At 37.9% G+C, this 16,539-nt stretch overlaps 1 protein-coding gene across 3 annotated transcripts in view; it reads right to left on the reverse strand.

Moving 5' to 3' along the window:
* The window catches only part of RNF38 (ring finger protein 38), a 110,343-nt gene that overhangs the window by 90,367 nt on the left and 3,437 nt on the right, over nucleotides 1-16,539 (reverse strand). The window contains exon 2 of one of the 3 annotated variants that reach the window (XM_053931534.1): nucleotides 5,736-5,820. The exons of the other annotated variants lie outside the window; for them this stretch is intronic. Coding sequence (XP_053787509.1) covers nucleotides 5,736-5,784 — 49 coding nt within the window. The 5' untranslated portion in view covers nucleotides 5,785-5,820. The remainder of the gene's footprint in view (nucleotides 1-5,735; nucleotides 5,821-16,539) is intronic. 3 annotated transcript variants of the gene reach the window in all.

Genomic DNA, 16,539 nt, shown 5'->3' on the forward strand with positions numbered 1-16,539 from the left:
CAGCCCACTGAACAAAATATACCTGGTAGAACTTCCCTCTCTGGAAGTCCCTGACCAGGACTACTTGAAGCTTGGTAATATGATGGAACAGGTACAATTGACTTGTATTTGTCAGATACCGGCTTAGGACTAGCTGGTATCTGACGTATAAAAAAAAAAAAGTATACACTTTTCCCCAAGAGCCATTGTTCACCTTCTACAAACACTCCCCTCCAGACTTCTAAGTCCAGCTGTAGACAGGCTCCAGGTTTTGGAAAACTCTTCAGTACTTTTGTGTGGTATCAGTAAAGCTGCAAGACAGAACAGGACACCATCACCAGGACTGACAGCAGTTCTTTTCAGGAGAAGAAATCTGTTAATTGACATTGTGTGGTTACTGGGGACAAGCAGTTGTTCCCAGCCCTAGTAGTCCCTATAAGACTAGTAAGTGCCCAAATAGGGCAAAAGAACATTCCTGACCTCAGGTCAGATAAAATCTATATGATACTTTCTCCTCACTCTGAAAGCAGTCTGCTTGATTACAGTTTTTCTTTTCTGCACCATCTGTTTGCAGCAGTTTGCGAAACACAGCCTCTCCAAGCACAACAGTAACGTAAGTAAAAGGATTCTGCACCATGAAGAAAAAAACATGGCATGTTGTTTCCTGGTTCAGAAGCCCAATACCAACCCTGTGATTTACCTGGAACATGACCAAGCATCAACCGTCAATTTCTAGCAGGATACAAGCACTGAGGGAAGGCTGAATTTCTTTAGACTGCTCAACATTTAGCACATGACAGACCCTTCTGGGCTCAGATACCTGGAAACTGAAATCTGAGGGAAGAGTAGCAGATAACATTAGGACTACAGAAGTCAAAAGAGAAGAATTTCTGGGGGAAATGTTTTTGTTTCTCTTCTTCCTCAAGACACCCAGAGGTGATGGACGGTAAGACAAGTTGGAACACAGGGAAATATTATTAGGAATGAGGATCTGAATATCAAGGAAATAAACAAGGGTATTGTGTGGCCAAGACTTAACAGTGGGAAAAATGGAACTGGAGAGAGCTCCTGCCAGACACAAGCTCAACCTGTCTAACATTAGAAGATTTTCACTTCTTCTAATAGTGGGATGTTATAACATATTCAAAATATCCTTTCAAGAGCACCCAGCACAGAGCAGTAACTATAGTAAGTGCTCTCAATACAATCTCTCAGAAAGACTGAAAGCCTTGCTTAGTGGCCCTAATAGACCTAGGTCCAGATCTTCTTTCAAGAGCCACTTTGACAGAGAAAAGCACAATTCATATTATATACTTCAAGTATCAGCAGTTATCCTCAATAAACCATTTAATTTAATGTTATTTCTCCTAGAATCAAATGACTAAGCTATGCTCTGGATTTCTAGATACACAACTGCCAATGTGCAACACCTTACTATGGGAAACTTGCTATGACTTTTTTACAGGAAATTTTTTACAGGAAATTGTTTCTCTCCAAAATGTCAACCATACAAAAAAGCTTATGGGAATGAATAAGTTGAAAATAACTGTGATGCAAAAATGTTTTTAATGAACAGTTCATCTGGGGGAGGAAATGCAGTCAAATACTTAGCCCCATATGACAGGGTTAATGCATTTCTGTGAACTGATAACATGCTTCTGGGTGATAAGGGCAATTCAGGTTTTCTGCTTTTCATTTGATATGAAAGAAAAGCTGTCTAATATTCAGTATATGCCTTGTGCATGGTTTACATCATATTTGCTTGTGCATATCAAGTACCAGACAAAAACCCTGTACAATTACTGTAAAGGGGGAAAGCACTGGGGCTACATGAGCACACCGTGCAGCAGAGTCAGGTAAAAATTACGTTCAGCAGTTGAGGCTGGCATTTACTAGCCTGCAAGCTTATACTTTGCAATATTATTTGGGGTCAGGCAGGAAGGATCAGTACCTTGAAGTGAGAGGTCTCTAGCTTCAGTCCCCTGATTTGTGAGGATTACTCAAAATTGCACTTAGACTGCATAAGCTATTTTCTTTGATTCATGAACAATCTGAATCACATAAATGAAGGTAAAGCTCAAAGAAATATCTGCACATTGAGGTCTTTGTGTGTGTGAAATTTTTCATTCACTTTACACTACTGTAGAACTGTATTCAACAGAAAAAATACTTTTCTTCCTGAAAAAACAAGTTTACTCTCCTTTTCACTTCCTCCCAAGTTCCCAAGTATATCATCACTGATGCTATCTCTATCACTATTTCCACATGCTAATTTTTTTTAAGTGCCAAAAATAAAAAAATCAATGCTATCACTATTTATTTACTTTTACAAAGCACTCATTTGTGTTCACTGTGTATATCCTAGTACCCTTTGAAAGAGTATCAAGATGGATTGCAATAAGTACAATGGATGACAAAAGGAGGAAACAAATACCACCTGGAAGTTATTACACAGGCAGAAAAAAAAACAGTTGCAATCTCTTTGCTTTCTTTTCTTGATCCCATGTTAGAGCAGCACTACCAATGAGGGAAACACTTCTAGATTTCCTATGTACTGTAGGTATGTATCTGTAAGAACACCCAGTGAACCTGGACAAGTGGTTTACCTCAGTTAACACCTACTGCTAGTGTTAAATTGCAGCAGTACATTCATTCATTTTAGGAGTATGGTGATAATGTGCAGCTACTTCTGCTATTCCTAGCTGCAGCTTAAGAATACATGAAGCTATTACCCTAGAAACAGTTTTTGGGGTATTCCAAAAACATAGCTAATAAAAAGGTAGATGCCTGATTCAGAGCTTTGTGACATGAAGTAGAGAAAACATTAATGCACCAGCCAAATGCTTTATGAACTCTGAAAAGACCAAAGATGTCCTTATCTCCCTTAAGCACCCAATGCCAACCTAACACTCAAAAAACTACCACAAACCAAACCAGCTCTTGCACAAGTCTTGATTTCAGCTTATTCCTTTGTTTTGTCCCAAAGGTCCACAGTATCATACTCAATAAAAAGGAACACTGAACTTCTAGCAATGGATTCAGATGGCGTTCTTTAAAGAGACTGCACATCATCACGGTGAAAGCTTCACAGAGGGACAATCTACCTAGGAGTTCCTGAAAAGGCCCCACACCCCCTCTTTCCAGTGAAAAACTGATCCATTCAAACACAAATCAGAAAATTTTCTTCAAACAATACAGATGTCTTTGATCACTTTGGAAAGGCTAGAAATGGGCACATTTTCACCACAGTACAAAATACAAGATGGGTCAGCTACAGCAACACCAGCTAATGCTTTCAAATACCAGTTTTTCCTTGGTATGCAAACCAAGTGCTAGTCAGAAAGGAGCACTTCCTTACAAGCACTAGGACAGAAGTTATTCCCCTTATCTCCTTATTCATAAACCCATGGACTCTTCCAGAAACATAGTTTCACTGCTGAGTAAAGTTTATTACTCTCTAATCCTGTCAACAACCTTGCTGAAAATATGTTATCGAAGCTCCCTCCATCCTTGTGATGGATGTTGACTGCTTTCTGAAGTTTACTCTGAACATCACAGCCACTGACATTTTACCAGAAAATGGGTATTAGATAGATATAATCCACCTAAAAGATTGTTGCAAAAACATGCTCAAAAATCTAGGTACCAGATTTACAAAGACAACAGAAAAAGTGCCAAAATTTCAATCAAATTGCAAAGCAGCAGGTCAGTCATAAGTAGATTTTACTGAAAATTACAGATTAGTCTGAACACTACTGTTTCCATTCCATTTATATAGCTGGATTATTTCTGCAGCTTGTTAGTTCTGCAGTTGCTTTCTCTCTGATGGGAGAGGACGGGGGAGAACCAACACACAGACACACAAAAAAACCCAAACAAAATCAAAACAAACAAAGAAAAAAAATCTCACACATAAACACCATCACAATGCCCCCACAATTTTCTGAAAGCCTCCAAGGTTAAGTTGAAAATCTGAAATCCCCAAAAAGCTAAGCAAAAGACATGATACACAAATCTCTATCTACATCAAAAAGTTGTGGTTTAGCATTTCAATTGGAATTTCATTATTTTACTTTTTTAATAATTCCAGACCTCTCCCCAATGGCAAACTTACAAGTACAAAGAGCATCTTTATTTCTGACAAGTGAGTAATCTAGTAGGATTCATAGCCTTTATCTAGCTCCTTCTCTATATTTATACTTCTTTTTTCAATATAATGGCTGCAAGGCAGTCCATTTTCAATTTTAAATGCAAGGTAAAGGGTGTGAAACCCAGAAAACCCTGCCTTTAGGGTCAACTACATTACCCTTTTCAGCTGTAGAACTTTTCTAGACAACAAACTGTTTAAGTCATATGCAATCACAAACCAGAAAATTCAACATGCTGAATTCATTCTACTTCCCTGCATTAGCTTTTCACCCAGGTCATCATACAACTCATCTTGCTCCAGGACACCCTATGGAAAGAAGCTGTGTTTCCTTCTTCAAGCAACTGTCTTGGAGCTGTGACAAAATCATGACATCAAAATCTTTCTGTAACCAAAGGTCAGATAACATTTACATACAGGCAATGTTTGTCTGCACTGGTTACTTATGCTGATAATTATTGATTTTTTTCAGACCATCTTGTGTGGCAAAGTTTTGGTGGCTGGCTACAAGGATAACCTCTGTCAGATGATGTCAGAAGCTTCCTCTATGTACAAAAGCCAATGCAGCCAGCTCCAAAATAGAACCACCACTGGCCAAGGCCAAGCCCATCGGTGACAGTGACTGCATCTCTAAGAGAACGTATTTAAGAAGGGGAAAACTGCACAAAAGCAGCAAAGTAGACCTCAAGGTCAGTGAAAATTCTGCTCCAGGCACTGTAGGAGACATTTTGCAGCCTGTGCTGAAGACTGTGATGAGGCAAGCTCTCTTCCAGCAGCCTACTGAGGTCCACAGTGCAGCAGAGATCACCTGCAGCCCACAGAGGACTCCACACCTGAGCAGGTGCCTGAAGGAGGCTGTAACCATGTTGGAAGACATACTAGGGCAGTTCATGACGAACTGCAGCCTATGGGAAGGATTCATGCTAGGAAAGTTGGGAGGGACCTCGTCCTGCAGCAGGGAAAGAACATGAGGAGGCAGGAGCAGCAGAGACAAGGGTGACAAACTGACCACAGCCCCCATCCCCCATTTTCCTGAGCCACTCAGACAGAAGAGAAGAGAAATCTGGAGCTGAAGCTGGGAACAAGAGAGGACCGGGTGAAACATGTTTTAAGGTTTGTTTTTATTTCTCATTATCCTTCTCCAGCTTTTCATTGGCAGTTAATTAAATTAATTTCTCCATACCAAGTCTGGTTTGCCATGACCATACTTGCTGAACCTTCTGACATACTTTTTCTTCACCATCCAGGATGAGGAAGGTGAGTGATTAGAGTGGCTTTGGTGGGCAATTTGTGTTCAGTCAAAGTTATCTCATCATAACATAACCTCCTTTCTCCACTGAATTTTACTTTAGTTTCCATATTGTCTTATATGTTCTGCATGAATGAACTATACTCTGGAATTTGCTTCATGTCTCCTAATTCAGTAACATGTACAGAGGTAATGTGGATTTAGTATTTCCTTCTCTGTAGTTGCCAATTCTCAGCTTGTGATATTCTCTTTGACTTAGTAAGGTAAAGCATCTCATTGCTGGGTGATCTCGCCTGGCTAGTTATCACCCATTCTCACTCTATTCCATCAGGAATTCCCACAACCCCATCACACTCTTACCTTTCTCAAGTAAACAAGACCCAGCTCTCCCAAACACTCCTACTACCATAGCTCCTTGTGCTCCAACTGATACTCATGGTAACATCTGAAAGCAAAAGCAGCAACACAGATGCACGTCAGCCAATACCTGTGACATATCCACATAGCTCAGCAGTTTTCAGTTGTTTGTCTAGCAGCTTAGCAGCCAAAATAACCCTTTGACATGAAAACTTTGAGAAAGAGGACAAGTTACTGCAGTTATATCCAGGTCATTTTAAGAGACTAACATCTTTTGGTGGAGATTGTTATCACCATTATTTTTATACAACTGAACAAATTACCACTGTTGCTCTTAATGAAGGCATACCTCCCTCCAGGCAAGAACACAGGGCTCACACATTTACACAAAAAGTATATACACCAATTAAAAGACACATATATAGCCCAGTTTTCTTTTAGGCATATTTCAGCAGAAGACAAGATCTCAGTAAGTAGCGTATAGAACCAGAAGAGGTTTCAAAGTAGCTGGGTCATCCAGTCCCAACAGCAAATAATTAGCTATACGACTGCATACTATAGACAAATCTCACAAAAAAAAACCCACCTTGTAAGTTTACAATGCATTCAACACACATAATTCTATGAAACCATAAAGCCAGTTTCAGCAAACCTTTTTTTTATAACTTACATAATGCACTGAGGCAATTAGAAGTAGAGGACAGTGGCCACTGCCATGTGGCAGATACTTTTAAGAGATACAGAGATTTTAAGATTTTAAGAGATACTTTTAAGAGATACAAATGACTGTATATATATATATATATGAGGTATTTAAGTTTGTGTGTCTGTCTGTGAGCATTTCCACATGCATGTGCTGTTTGTCTCTAGAAGCAAACAAACTCAAAGTATGCATGTCAAAAGAAAAAAGGTTAGAACTTAAGACACTGGATTTAACATCAGTCATCACCAGTTTTGAACTCTCAAGGCTTCTTTAAGATCACTAGTATGTTAATAAAAGTAATAGCCAGTGGAAAAATAGTCAACAGAAATGTATATGTAAATTACATACAATGAGTAACAACCTTGTGACTTGAGATATATCATTTTTTTTGTTTCAGCATCTTTTCAATTTCAACAGCTTCTGTGTTATCTTCAAAGCAAACCAAAGATTTCTAATAGCCTCTCTATGGTAATAAAGATCAGCCACTGGAGTTCTGGAAGAATTTCTCTTGCCCTTCTCTTTACAAATACAGATTTCTGAGTACAATAGCACATGACTTGTTAAACATAGACATGAAGAGTGAAATCAACACAGACCAGTAGATCAGACATGAACTCATGATATTTGATTTGCAAAGTTGAAGTATGACTATTTGTGGTTGATTGTGAGAATTATTTCTACACTTCTGAAAGCAATAGAGCAAATCTGCTCCTCAAAACCTGCCTGGATCTGCTCTCTTTCACAATGCTTTCTGGAAAGGAACATCTGCAAGTGCTTAGGTGAGTAAATTTAGAATTTACGCTCTCACTGCCCAAATTTTTCCAAAAGAAAACAAGCTACAGCCAGAGCAAAACTCTGCAAGTTCAGACTTAACCAGAGATCAGACTGCCACATTTCTTTTTTTATACACAACAACCAAAGTCCACTTCCCCTTCTTTCGTAAGTAACACATTTGTAACAACAGCAGCTTGCTTCATGTGCAAAAGTGTTTCTTGGTAACACCATAAATACAAAAGTTCTAAGCCCGGTTTTGCAGTTCATACAAAATCCAAGGAATCCAAGCAGTTGAAGCAAGACAGCATTTTGTTTACCAGTGCTGAATCACTTTCATGTCCCAGAAACGTGTCTCCCAGGACACAGTTCTTCACCCTCAGCCTGCAAGCTGTATTTGCCATTGAGCACTCCAGGCAGTCCTGCAGAACAGTAACCACATGTTCTGGTCTCCCCTCTCTTAAGACTTTGTGATAGCTCTCCCCTTTTGATGTCACTGCTCCAGTGATAACATAAAAAGCTTTAGTGGTCACAAGAATGCTGAATGTAATAATCTGGATGAGGTGCAATTCAGCCCACCAAAGAGGGCACTTTTTTACTGAAATTTGAAATTTTTTCCTCCAGCAATAGCCTTGAAAAGGACAAGCTTAATCGGCCTGGGAGGTAGTAAAAGCAAGGAAAATGCCTGGAGAGCCTTAAGAACAATGCAGGAGGTTCCAGCATGACTCCTCAAATGAGCTGAGGAGAGCACAAAATTTTTAAACACAAGGAGCAGCAAACCAAGACAGCAATGGCTAGGCAAATCAAGGCAAAGCCTTAAAACACACATGTTTTATAGGAAATCACCTCTTAAATTCATCACATGGACTGACTGCAAGGAAGAAGCAGCTGACCCCCACACTCCAAAAAGGCACCACATAGGCCCCAGCATGGCTGAAAATTTATTTTCAGTATCACACACAGCTGTTAGTAACTTGAAATTTCACGCATCTAGAAGCTGGTGGTCTACATAAAAGAACACAAAAGTGTATTTGTAAACCACAATTCTTCAGATGCACTGTGTCTACAATCCAAGAAAAATGGGGTTATCAGACCAAAATGGTCATATTGATGAGTTACCCTGTTTCTCAAATAGGAAAACTCTCCCAGAATGAGCATTTCAAAGTCACTTTTATGTCTCAGAAAACCATCCTTGCCCTTTTGCATATACTGATTTGAGTTACCACAGCATAACTTTCTAGCACAGGTAATCCCTAAGCAGTAACTCCAAAGATACTGCATAATAAATATCAAAGCATGTCAGTATGCAGATATTCAACAACAGTCATACTTATGCTAACCGGTATTAAAGTATTCTCACCTACTGCTCTCTACAGAGATCATAAGATCTTTCATGGTTATGCTAGACCTTCCTCTTAAAGAGACACAATAAATCTTAGACAACATTTCTTCTTCAAATTGTGTAAATTTAAGATCTTTAGAAGATCAAAATTAAAACCATTCCAGGTGGCAATCATTCAGGTATCTCTTTTCTGGACAATCAACCCTATTTTGAAAATCCATAGAGACAGAAAAGGTCAAAACTAGACATGGTGCCTTGAAAACAAAGCTCTCTTACAGCGTTGTCCAGTGGTAGAATGATCTCTTACGTCTTGCTTTTTAATCCAAACTATTAGACGACTTCTTTACCTTTCTTACTACTACTTGAGACCAAAAAACCCCAAGGGGCTAAACCAGCAGAAAATGGAGAAACACAAAGGTGCAGAAGAACTAAGTTACTAGAAACAGTTACCTCTCTATGACATCAGTCACTAACAGAAAATGCAGCATTCAAACAATACCTGATAGGAAACGAAAACTTGACGTAATGCAGAAATGTAATGCTACAGAATAATAAATGAAACAAATGACACTACACTTTGTTTTAAAATGCTTTAAAACCACTTTTGCCCCAACCTAGCTGAAGACTCAGTAACTCCAGAACACTCTGGCATCCTTGTTTTGCTTCACTACCCACCCTGCCACACAGCCTCCACACAGTCCATAAACAAGAGATACAGATGATGCTTCAGTTAATTCACAGTAAATAAGTCTACAACAATATGGGCAACTCACTTGCTTTGAAAATTCTCTTTATGGCCCAGATGTTTTAAGAGTGATCCTCAAAAGAAATCAGTTGTTACATGAACATCAGAAATAATAAAAATCTGCATTTGTGGAATTTTGTTATGTAGTTTTATGTTTTCTCCTGCAGTAAAAAAGTTTGCCTCCAAACCCTTACAATTCCCATTCCCTGCAATTCCTTTGGTTTCCCAAGCTCTCAAGATCCTCCTTTATTTCCTGTGTCCTTGTCAGAGAGACCATACACTGCAGCTGTTTGGAAGCAAAATACTGTCTAACTACCTGTGTCCACGGATCACTAAGTCAGACAAAACAGCATCAGATTCCTTCAAGCTGTTTGCTTGAGAGAGCAGACTAATTCATCTGGTACTTAACCAGTGATTTACTAGAATTTATTTTTTTTTTAAACATTAAAAAGCCTCCCTCAAGTTTGAAGCTATTTACAGAGGAACAGGATTAAGTGAACAAGTATGACAGCTTTACATAAGAATGCCAATTTCACTTTTACATGGTAAATTACGTGAGGAGATCATCTACCACAGTTTTTCACTCTTTTCCTACTTTTTGCTGTGTTCATATTTTATATTATTGACTGAATTCTTGTCTGTACCATTCTCCCTTAAAAATACTATAGAAAATGTATAGACTAGTAAAGTCATCGTATTACAAACACTGGTTTGGTAAAGACTAACAAAAAAGGATAAGAAAACATCAGTGAATATATTTTTATGTTTTTTACATACTCTCCAAGCTTGGAAAAAAATCCATTTCATTGCTGAACACATCTCTCAATTAATTTATCTGGCACTTTCTGAAAGCATACCAAGGAAAGACAGAAAGACAGGAAAGACAGAATCCAACATCCCCTATACTTCTAGGACTGAAAAATAAAAACTGAAGCATATACTTTTGTCTGTCAGATGAAAACAGACAGTTTGTACATAAACCAGCAAGTAAGTTAGGAAGAAGGGATGAGAGGCAGAAGTGTAACTCTGCTTTAAACACAAAGAGCTATTGATGTTTTACCCAAAAGCATTTATGCATTAAATACCCATAATAAAAGGTACTTTTGGGTGTGTGGGGAGGAAGCATATGAAAAAAATCAAGGTTAAAAAAAAGCAGTCTCCCAAGACTGAGGTGACATTTGCGTGCCGAAGCAAACTGAGTTCTCACCATCACTTCTGACCATGTGCAACTAAACCAGTCCCAAATTGCTGTTCCTTCTCTATTTGCAATGTCTGAAGCAGACATCCCCAAGATAAAGGTGACATGCTCACTACACAGTAACATAAAGTTTTTCAGGCTGCAAGAGACTGCTGGATATCTGATAATTCAATCCCCCTGCTCAGACCAGGCTAATTTAGAGCAGTGCCTTGTCTGGCAAAGTTCTGGATCTCTCCAAAGTTCTAAGGTCCATAATGTCCGCAGTTCTCTGCTTCAGAGTGAAAAAAAGATTCTTCCTAAAAATATCTGCCACATATTTAGGTATTTCCACCTGAGCCCTATTCCCAGTGACTTGCCTTACCAGCCTGCAAAAGTCTGGCAGTATCTTTTCTTCATCTTACCAGAAGAGGAGAACACAGGCCATTGGGATCTCTTAGTCGGGATCTCCCCTGGGCCATCTATTCAACCATGCTTTGCAATCCTAGTGTCCTCTACCTCTCTCCACAAGTCCCATGCTCCAGCCGTTACATCAGCTTTCTGTCCTTAAGCTCGCTCACTCCACTAGATCAGGAGCTGCTACCCACCCATTCAAGCCCCTCATGGCACACAACTCTTCTGCCCTAGTACAAGCCTCAGCCTTTGCTGAACGTCATAAGGTCCCCAGTTCTCCAGGCTGTCAAGGTCCCTCAGAATAGCACACCTGCACCCCAGCATACCGACTGGTCCTCACCATATAATGTAATCAGTGAGACAGCTGAGGATAGCAGATAGGCATGTTGTTCCATATTTGGGTGTTTTCCAGGTTTGTAAGGTGATAAAATCCTAGTCACTACTGAATAGTTTTTACCATATTTACCACTTTCATAGCTTTTCCCTAATCCTTCACGTTCAAAATGCTTCATCAAATAAAAAGCCACCAAAATGCAACAAATCCTCTAAGTTATTTTTCCTCTGTGTCCAAATTCTTCATTAGTAATATTTTTTGGTATCTCATTGCAGAATCAATACCTTTTGGGCACAAGAGATTGACAGTGTTATAAAAATGAAATTAAGTTTTAATAAAGAAAAGAGTACTTTTCTATCTCATTCACTTTTTCAGTCCACTCAACAGGCCCTTGTGACAAACACCAACTGCATCTTGACTCTCACTTTCTTGAAATACATCCCTGCAGTATGTACCTCACTTTGCTCATCTTTACAAGCATAATCACGTATTTCTTAAGTTTGAAGACCTGTTGTCTTCAATAATAAAACCAGGACACACTTGCCACACTGGTGGCTAAAAGCTTTCACCTCCAAGCCTCCAAAAATCAAAATGCATTTCTGAAACAGCTCAGAAATCTAACCTGTACCCAACCTCCAAAACAAGCTGTAAAAACGATTTTCAGATCATATCATAAACACTTTATGTAACCTTGCTCAAAAACACACACAAGCCACAACGATTATAGACTCACAGGGTTTCTGTGCCAAAAGGCTCAATATCCTACGACTAAATCTGCATGATAATTCTTTCCAAAAACTACTGCTTACTCTGTTTGGCTTTGGGCCACTTCAACTTATAAACAGGAAAAAAGTGATGCCATGGAAAAGATATATACAGAAAGCCTGCACACGCTAAAAAAGCAGATAAACACATTTTTTATGGAAATTCAAAAAATCATTTTAGACTGTTGACTTGTAGGTATGGAGGAAAAAAATCCACCACAATCCAAATCCCACAGACATTTGCACAGGCTCTTAATGAAAGCAGAAGTATCCATGTGCCTAAAAGTCAAAACTTTACCGAGCAAGAACCCAAGCAGAGAGTAAACCTAAATCTCCAGTATTTTCACTCTGGAACCTGAATATGCTTTAGGTGCCATGCAGCAAAAGATAAAGAGAAGAAAACTTTCAGCTGTGCTGAAAAAATAGGCAGCAATAGTTTCCAAACTGTATGTTGCTATTCCATGGTGCAGGTTCAATCACACAGCACGGCACAGGAGCTGTTCCAAGTATTCTCTGACAGATCCAACTGTTCTATACAAACAGCTAATGTTTCTAGCCATACTTCATGGTTTAATAGCCATTCCTCGGGCTCTTACACAACTAGAAGTCATGCAAACAAACACAGAGCATGGCTTTTAGTAATTTTTAGACTATTTAAGGGGAGTATTCCTAAGAGGGAATTTTCCAGGCATGCAGATTATGAAGTATTTTAATAAGATTCACAGAATTCATCCTTTACTCCTCCACAGGCTGGCAGAAAATGTATAACATCACTACCTTCCTTGTACCTTCCTTCCAGAAAAATGTGCACAAGCACAAATAACTTTTTTTTGGAAATAGAGATTGGTAATATTACAGGAAGAAATGCAATTCCACTATTCTTAAATGATATCAGAAACAATCATAAACACCCTCTAACAGTTTAAGCAATATTCTTTACTGATACTGGCTGCGTATGCTTGTGCTACAGTCATGTGCCTTACACAGAAGAACAGAAATTCAGTTAAACACTTAATTAAGTTTTTCAGGTGGTTATTTTGCTGGAATTTTCTTCTTGTTGTTGTTTGCGGGGGGTTTGGTTTAATTTGGTTTTTGTAATTTAAATGCTAGATTATGTTTCCTTTAATATTTTAATTTCCCATTTGGGACTGTCCTAGAAGCTGGTGACCAGACCCAAATGCTTAGAGATGTGAGCTTTGAAATACTACAATGAAGGGTGGTTATTAGGGTGGTTATTATAACAGCCCATGGTCGAGAAAACCACACCAGCTGCCAGCAAGCAACACAGATTATTTGTCTGGATGCAGAAGCCCAGTCATTACAAAAGACATTAGAGAAACATCTTGACACACTTTCCCACCCTGAGACTGATAACAGATGTTACTTTTTCATACATCATGGTGACAAAGGGCTTGCATGAGAGGGATGATGCAGAGACTCAACCTAAACACAGTGCCAAGGATAATGGGAACAGCAACTCAGGAGCTTAGAGCTGGGATGCCAGGCTCTCCATTGAGAAAATCTAAAGAAGAGTGTTTTTAGAATGAACATTTGGAGCATGTGTGTGCATTTCAAAAGCTCAGAAAACACTGTATATCATGCTTGCTTAAAATAGTTGTGAAAATACCTATGACATACTATTTAAAAAACTTCCTGCATCTTTCCTTAAGTGAAGTATGCATTCTTTGCCCTACATTACGCATCAAGCAACTTCCTGAAGGAAGCTTTATTTTAAGTCATCAAAACACAAGAACAGGACTATTTTTCCTATCAAGAATGGAGGATCTTTTCTTTATGCACAGAATGCTAACAACCAAGCATTTACTGTACTTCACATACACAAACAAGAAAAAAAAAAGGTTTAGAACAAGCATAGAAGAATGCAGTGAGGAGTTAAGAAAAAAAAAAGGCACTAAAAAAGGCATAACAAAACAAACAAAATCCAGTAAAACAAAGGTGTGGAAAAGCAGCACTATCTTATTGAAATATTCATGTAAAGGGAGCTCTCAGTGTGCCATGATTTAACCTGAACAGGTACCAGCAGCAGCCCTCCATCACTCTCCCCCTTTGCCACTGGGATGTAAGCAAAAATCAGGAAAGGTAAAACTTGTATCCTGAGATAAGAAGGGTTTAGCAATTGAAATAAAAGTAAAATACTAAAACAACATTAATGATATAGTATTATAATTATAACCAATAGGGAGATGAGGGGGTGGGGGGAAGGGTGACCCAGGAATAAAACCTAAGAGAAACAAGTGATACACAATACCATCAGTCACCACACAGTGACGGATGCCCAAAGGAAGAAAATTAACTCTATTCCAGCCAAAACCAGGGCACTGAAAAATTCGTAACATTCTCTCTTATTCTGGTACCATACCTTCCTGTTAACCCATCCACATCTTGCATTACATTAACAGTGACACCCTTATGTTTAGATGACACCTTATGTTTAGATCTCCATTTGAACTTCTAATATGAAGCAGATGCTATACGAGATCATTTAAAATACCTAGGGTGCAAGAACTAACAAAAAAGCTGCAAAGCTATCAGTTGAAAATGATTTAAAGCCTATCTTTCTCAGGGAAAAAAAAAAAAAAAAAAAAAAAAAAAAAAAAAAAAAAAAAAAAAAAAAAAAGTGGTTAAAAATATCCTGTCTGCATGTGGATTTCATTTAGCCAAGATAATTCATGGGTGAAAAAAGGGTTGTATAAGCAGCAAAACTAAACATTAAAAGGCAGAGAAAAAAACTCCAAACCCCATCATTATTTTTAAATTGAACACAGCTTTTCTGAGAATTTACAGTGTTCTCAATCATGCTTATTAATATACTTTACAGCAGTTTCTCATTTTGACCTTTCTGTGACAAGGCAAATATATTTCTCAAGCTCAGTATTTTGGTGATTTAGACCAAAAGGATAATTTAGATTATTTCATAAGCAGATGTTACAAAGCAGAGCATGCATTTCGAAATTAAAGACATATCTCTGGTCTTCTTGCTATTATTAAACTGAAATTTGTACTTTAAAGAATATTCTGAATTTTTAATTTCCATGCTTTTGCATACTTACATCTAAAATATGCCAGATTAGACAAGGATTAAGTTGTTCATACTCTGTGAACTACAATCAAAAGAACTGTATATTAATTTTATATTCTATATTTTCTTTTAAAAAAAATTGTTTCAGTCTCACACTATCCTTAAATACTTAATGTTGGGGGCAAGGGATTGCAATACATTAACACTTGCTAGTGTCCACTTCAGCTGCTTTGATACTGGCACCTAAAAGGCACACTTCCAAAGAACAACTTCAGGCCATAAAATCATAATTTCCAGTTCCTGTAAATACTACAAGTTAAAAGTGGAATAAAAATATAAAAGTGATAGGCACAGAGCATGGCTTAAAATAAATGCACCTTATCTGAAAATAATTGTTAAGGAAGTACATTTGCATTTATTTTCCAAATAAATCCAATAAATATGCAACTCATATCTCTTATAACTAACTTCTTGAAACAAACATTTATTTTGTTATTAACAGATATTTATAAATGTCTGTTAACATTAAATCTGTAATTACTATATTCTATTCAAAGCACAACAAATTTATGTAAAAACATAGCCTCCTATCTTCCTTTATAATTCAAAAGTAGCAAAACTAACATACCAACATTATAATAAATAATTCTGATATGCTAAAGGTAATTGCAATCTCGTGTTCAAAACAGAATATGTTCAAACATGCAAAGTAACAGATTTATAATATTGTGCTAATTCTAACCAAGAAGTACCGTCAAGCCATTTCTTTGCATCACACTTTGACCAAATTAAAATGGAGAAGCTCTAATGATTGTTTCTGGTTTCGGTGGGGTTCTTTTTGTTTGTTTGTTTATTTTTCTTTAATCTATCAAAATCAATTGCAACTCTTGAGAATCTCCACATACTGAACATGCTTCACTTGTTCCTACCAAGAAGCTATCTTTCCATCTCACTTTATTTCATATGGTTATAAAGCTGTGAAGGCATCACCATGTCATAAATAAAAAAAATAGTGTCTACCACCAGGCATGCCAGAATTAAATATGACTTTCACTGTAAAGCCACATTAACTGCTCTCCTGTTCGAGAACAAAACCACAAATACCACACAGAGATGATATAACTATGCACAACTGCTAAAAGCACAAGCATATACAGAATTAAGCAGAATCACTAATAATTCAGCTTTCAACTGGACTTAACTGACACCTCATATAATCTTCACAAGAAGTCCAACTCCGCACATTTTTACAATCAGCTAGGCTTGAAAACTGGCACTAATCCTTTCAACAGAAATTTCAGCTTCTCCATACTCAAAGACTTAGCAAATGCAGTTATCTGCCAAAATAAGCACCCATCTTTACTCCTCTTAATATAGGACTTAACCTCATGTGCACCTTAAAAAACAACTAAACTAACTAAACACTTAGCTGCAGAAAGAGAAAAAGCAATATTAAGTAGATTTAGCAAAGTTCATCTGATTACATCCAAAGAGCTGATATGAGTAACAAAGATGTTTAA

Source organism: Vidua chalybeata, chromosome Z (genome assembly GCF_026979565.1).
Source record: "Vidua chalybeata isolate OUT-0048 chromosome Z, bVidCha1 merged haplotype, whole genome shotgun sequence".
Taxonomy (NCBI): domain Eukaryota; kingdom Metazoa; phylum Chordata; class Aves; order Passeriformes; family Viduidae; genus Vidua; species Vidua chalybeata.